General features: G+C 33.3%; 1 protein-coding gene across 1 annotated transcript; it reads right to left on the bottom strand.

The window, feature by feature from the left end:
- Positions 1–1,961: 1,961 nt before the first annotated feature.
- Positions 1,962–5,312, bottom strand: LOC108969695. The gene is made up of 2 exons (XM_018934574.1): positions 4,896–5,312; positions 1,962–2,482 (listed from the first exon to the last, which is right to left on the bottom strand). Exons 1-2 carry the CDS (start codon positions 5,062–5,064, stop codon positions 2,190–2,192), a joined length of 462 nt encoding a protein of 153 aa, XP_018790119.1. The 5' UTR covers positions 5,065–5,312; the 3' UTR covers positions 1,962–2,189.
- Positions 5,313–5,632: the final 320 nt, after the last annotated feature.

Genomic DNA, 5,632 nt, shown 5'->3' on the forward strand with positions numbered 1-5,632 from the left:
ACTCAAAGGCAGCTCAAATACTGGCATAACGAAAAGCCTTCAAGTTACGCGCTGAGCGCCTAAGTGGCTTGCGCGAGAYGCGCTGAGTCACACGACCGGCCGATACAGTTAATGCAACCTTCACCTATGAAATTGGTGTATAAATATTTGTTTTCTTATGCTCTATTCGGATTGCTAGTTGTTGTATGCACGCACGTAGGTGCATGCAAATTTGATTTGTGCTTTTGCGGTGTCAAAGCTTCCGCCACTTATGGAGACACTGAAGAGCTTTGCTAATCACTACTACAACGAGTGACTTGTGAAGTATCTTACGGCGGCATGCCACTTCAACTTGCACTTGAYCGCACCGCTACTATGTGGCAGCAAATGGTCAATAAACGCATATAATTGTCTCAGAATTTCACAATTTCTGGTTGAGGGTTAAGGTGAAGGCGAGCAAGCGGAAGAGCATTCAATTTGTTTGCTCAGAAATCTATAAATATGCAGAAATCAAATGAAATGCTGACAGTTAGACAAATCTGTGTGCGACTTTAAAGCAAATAATTAAAAAATAATACCGTTAAAGTGTTTCGAAAATTTTAAAATTTAAAAACATAAAAATTATAAATAAAGATTTTTTTGAGATCGAAAAATGTCTGTGAATGCGATTTTCTTCTACTGCTATCTTGCCTTTATTGGTTGTAGCGCCTACCTAATAGATCAATCCGGCGAAGTGGTGGAGGCCTATGGTGACGTAACAACAGTAAGTTCAGAACGTGCGCCAGCGATTGCACTGAATTTGGTGGATACTACAGAAGCTGACACATTAATAAAACCTTATAATATATTAGAAACAAAGCCGTTACCCAACTGCCCGGAGGGTTTCATTTTAGCCAATAAAAGGTGTCATAAGAGAGTGAAGTGAGTGACTGGAGTGTGGAAGAAGCAAGCGCTTGAATATTAAAGCAAAAACAGTTTTATAGAATAAAGTAAAAGTTTTATTGTTATTTTATAAAAAGAAATAGCTGTGATTATATATTAAAAATAATCTAAAATATTATATATAAAAATCGTTCGGAAATGAAAATTATAAATATATTTTTGAAAAAAAAAGATATTAATCTATTTTAGTAAAGACGCTTCTCAGCGTGGGGTCTTTRTCTAAGTTTTTCCGAGTAAACTTACCATAGTAATGTACCATATACATATAATTTGTATGTGTTTATAAGAAATTACTTTCAAACAAGCATTCTAACTATGCTTAATAAAAACTTAAATTAATTGTTCTCATTTATCTATATCTATTATCTATTATTTCCATTTTTAATATTCCAAACGATTGACGGATTGAGACTTTGATGAAKTCAAAAAAGTTGTGGTATAATTAAGATATGCTCGATAAAATTTCAAGAGTCGTAAACAGTGAGCATTCGCCGCAAGAGTCAGTCAGTCCACAAGTAGTCTCTAACTTCTATTTTCAAAGAAGTAATAATAAAAGAAACTAGATAAAAATAAAGAAAACAAATATGTGTATGAAATGTAAATAAAAGTAAAAACAATTATTTGTATTGTATACAATATTATTGTATACAATAAAAAAAGTAAAAATTACACTTAGAAAACAACAAATAGCTTTTGAATATATCGTAATATACGTTGTAGATTTCATTTGTGCTCCACTAACATTATAACGGAGGGCATTAGCTGTCCAGTCAAAAGCCACTACCTAAACACTGAAGTACAAACTGTTGAGTTATAACATACATTTTTTTATAATTACACACAAATAATGAAGAARAAAGGTAAATAAAAGTTCATTGTACCGAAAATATTAGTGTGTACTTTGTGATGACAATTACATTGTTKAAAAGAGTATTTCTCTTTTACCTCTTGCGGTGAGCAGCAGCTCATCGTCTACGCTTCTTCAGTACGTACTAAGTACTATGAACAAAAAGTAGCAAAATCTTACTACTTTTTGTTAATTATTTTAAAATTCGGAATTTATTCTTCAAAATCCTCTCGAAGTGATTTCCCTTTCCTCAATACACTTATGTCAAGGCTTTTKCCAATCATCGAAATTTGACTGCAAAAATCTAATTTGCGACATTTCTAATCTTTACACAAAATTGAATTAAAAGTAATCTAAATTTATTTCGAAGTTTTAATAAAAGTATCATATTTTTACGTATGTAAATTCACTTTTTCTATCATTATGCTGATTTATGACAGCGCTGATTCACTATCACGGTTCCCTCCGGACAGTGTGGTGCCAGATTTAGAACACCGATACGGTTGTCAAATGATTTTACAGTGGAATTCGAAACAGAATCACTGKCACCCGTTGTTGATTTCATAGTTGTATTAATGGTTGCTTCAGTAGKGGCAATTTTATCTTCTATTTTCACTTCCTCCTGATTTGGTGGCGGTGGTGTTGTCTTCAAACCATAAACATCGAATTTGCTGTTGTCCTCGGAATCGTTATTGTTTGGGAAAATGATTTTCACTAAAAATAAAGAGAAATAATTAAAATTGAATGTATAAAAAAAAATAGTTTTAATATTCGAAGTACTTTTATTTCAATTAATCTGATACTTAGAACCCTATAAAGCCACAAAATCACCACAGCCGAAAGCATTTTTTTGGTAATGAGCTGATTAGCCGAACTATAGCTAAACTCGTGCTAATAGACAAATTGCAATCTGGCACTTGTAACCTTAGAAATCTACAATTTCTCCACAGAGAAAATTTGTGTGGTGAATATGAAAATAAACCGATTTTTTTTTAAACCATTTCTCTATCGTCAACTAAATGGAAGGATATACTTCTATTATTATTTACATGCAATGCTGTCATTTAAGCATAATTTATTTTTAGGATTAAGGTTAACTCCACCTAAACCGGAAGTCAAATTTTTCAATGGACCGAAATCGTTTGAAAATCAGGTATTTTCAGGCTTCAGATCATATTAATGGTAAAGAAGATGATGCACAGACAGATTCACAATGAAAAAACGCTTTCAGCTGCTGTTCGTTTTATAGTTTCCATCGTTGAGTACTCGAGCAGAGTTTGGGCCGGAGAAGACAACATTTCATTGGAACAATTAAAATTAAAATTAAAATTAAAGATAACAAAATTCAGTATATCGGGCTTAAGTCTTTATCAACAGCAATATCCCGTAAGCAATTGCTATAGGTATGATAAACGAAGTCGAMAGTGATCACTGTAGTTTAAGAATTGCATTTCTATTAAACTTGGACTTTTTAATTGAACCTGGTTCGGGTAATGCATCAGCGAGAGTATTGTAGGCAAAAAGATCCCAGCAGATGTTGTTTGCAGATACATTAGCAATATGTCTGTGCGGAGAGTATCAGGTTTTGTTATATATTTAGACAAAAGAAAAAAAAACCGGAAATTGTAATTAATGTTTAAAATATATTTCAGAAAAATTTATTTTGCTAAGATATCGGACTGTCCTTAAAGGGGAACGTTCTTTAGAAGCTTAAAAAAATATCTAAGAATATGTCCCCAAAGTTATAGATAGCAATTCGCAATATTTTCGAAGCTTGAAGGGAAATAGTGACCGAGCGTATAGCAGATCTAGTAGCACTTGGGCAGAAAGCGAAAACTTTGATGCGCGATTTCTCGGTTATTAATTTTTACGATTTGAATTGGKGCAAAGTTTCTTATCTTTGGCATAAAATTATCTTCTATTTGAATTAAAAAAAAAACTAAGAAAAGTCATGTGTGGACATATTTTTAAACAACATAAAATAATTTTTTTTTKGTCAAAAACTACTTTTCTTCAATTATTAAAAAGATTGTAATATTTTACTTTTTTTCTTTGGAATTTTCTTAGTTTAACTAGAAGTTAAATTATTAAAAAACATGAATCTCTTTGAATTTTTTGTTTCTGATAGGAATTGCGACCTGCATCCTGCCCGCCGTCTGACAAATGCAATTGTTTCCCAAAAACTATCAAAGATTTCGTATCCAAAAAATTTGTGAATGATGTYTAAATATATGATTATGAACGCTACGCATTTCGCTTTAATCAATTATTGCTTACCCTCCCAAAAAAGTCCTCAAAAAATCATTTAAATACTGTGCCAAATATGAGAGTGATCTCTCAACCAATTTATTTACAAGAGAAAAAGAAAAAAACGACCMGAAACAAAAAAACCACACTAAATGTGCTCTAAAACCAAGGTGATATCCATTATTATTATAATATTTTTTTTTTTGATATTCGTAGTTTGGTATATCATGAACTTGTTCCACAGAGACAGAAGGTCAACAAGGAGTTCCTATTGTGACCGAATTTGAAACCAAAAACGCAGTGAATACAATCGAACTCTCCGGATTTGGCTCCGTGTGAATTTTTCYTATTTCCCAAACTGAGATTGAATAATGAATGTTGTTAAAAACTAATACTGACACATCCTGGTACTTTTCGAAACATGTTTCACTGCTATTTCCATAGTTATTTCATCTGCGAGGTATTAGTTTCCGGCGAATTAATGACTGACTGGAGTTTTTCCACTTCTAAAAAAAGATTTCCCAGAATACTCTATTCATGCTTCCGTCCAAGGAAAGAGTAATGAAATGATAAAGCCCTACTTCCGAACGCAATAGTAAATAAAGAGATTTTTTAGCTACAARTTAAGTCTCAGATTTACACTCTAGTGCTGCTATTAGGCAACCAATGGGTTTTGAGGCTTGTTGGAAACTTCCATTTCTTCGTTGGATCATGCGGTATCGTTCTCGACGTTTGAGAAACCCCTCAGAAAACTATATTTCTTCCAGAAAAAACCAGAAACATTTTGTCGTTTCCAAGCGGAACAGCATCTCYATGCATGTTCTCACCATCGCAAAAGAATAAATAATACCCTTTAAATGCAATCGTTAAAGGTAATTACCGCTTTTGCCGTAATCTTCAATATTCTGCGGATTTGTCGGGTTGCTTTGCAATGATTTMTTTGTTGTTGTTTTCATTGTGGTTGCCGGTGTCGTCGTTGTTGTTGTTGGCAATAGTGTTGCAATCGACAACAACAAGAACAAACACACAGATGACTTTGATGACAGCATTATTGTAACGTGACACCTTTTTTTCTTAACCTTTTTATTGTTATTAAATTRATTTTGCTTGTTTGTTTACACGAAATTGTTTCTATTTGTTGTGTTTTTTTCTTTTTKTTTGCTGCTGTATTTGTTTGCGTGTTAACTTTTATTCTTTCGTATGTTCGCTTTTACTTATCGCGTCGCCGCTCGCTTCAAGTGTGTCTGCCGTGCGGTGTTGCGCTGGACGCGACGCTCACCCATCAACTGTCACTTTCGCACTGATCTCCGCCGATCGAAAATATTTAGCTTGCACGCTCGGCTTGCACAATCATCATTCCTAATCAAAAGCATAATACAACTTTTATTCGAAATTTATTTTTAGTTCGCGCAGTTCCGCCAGTGAGTGGGCATGGAGAATGCAAGGGAGGCAAAAAAAAAAAAAACCACAATAAAAAAAATGTTAACAAAAAAGTGGGATTTTTTGTAATTTTTAACTAGTGAAAAGAGCTTCAATTAAATGCAGCTGCATATGAGCAATTCTTCCGAAGAATGGAAAATGACACCATAAATCTATTTTTTTCCGTATTTTTATTTA

The sequence above is a fragment of the Bactrocera latifrons genome, unplaced genomic scaffold, assembly GCF_001853355.1.
Source record: "Bactrocera latifrons isolate USDA-ARS-PBARC rearing strain unplaced genomic scaffold, ASM185335v1 scaffold_261, whole genome shotgun sequence".
NCBI classification, from domain to species: Eukaryota; Metazoa; Arthropoda; class Insecta; order Diptera; family Tephritidae; genus Bactrocera; species Bactrocera latifrons.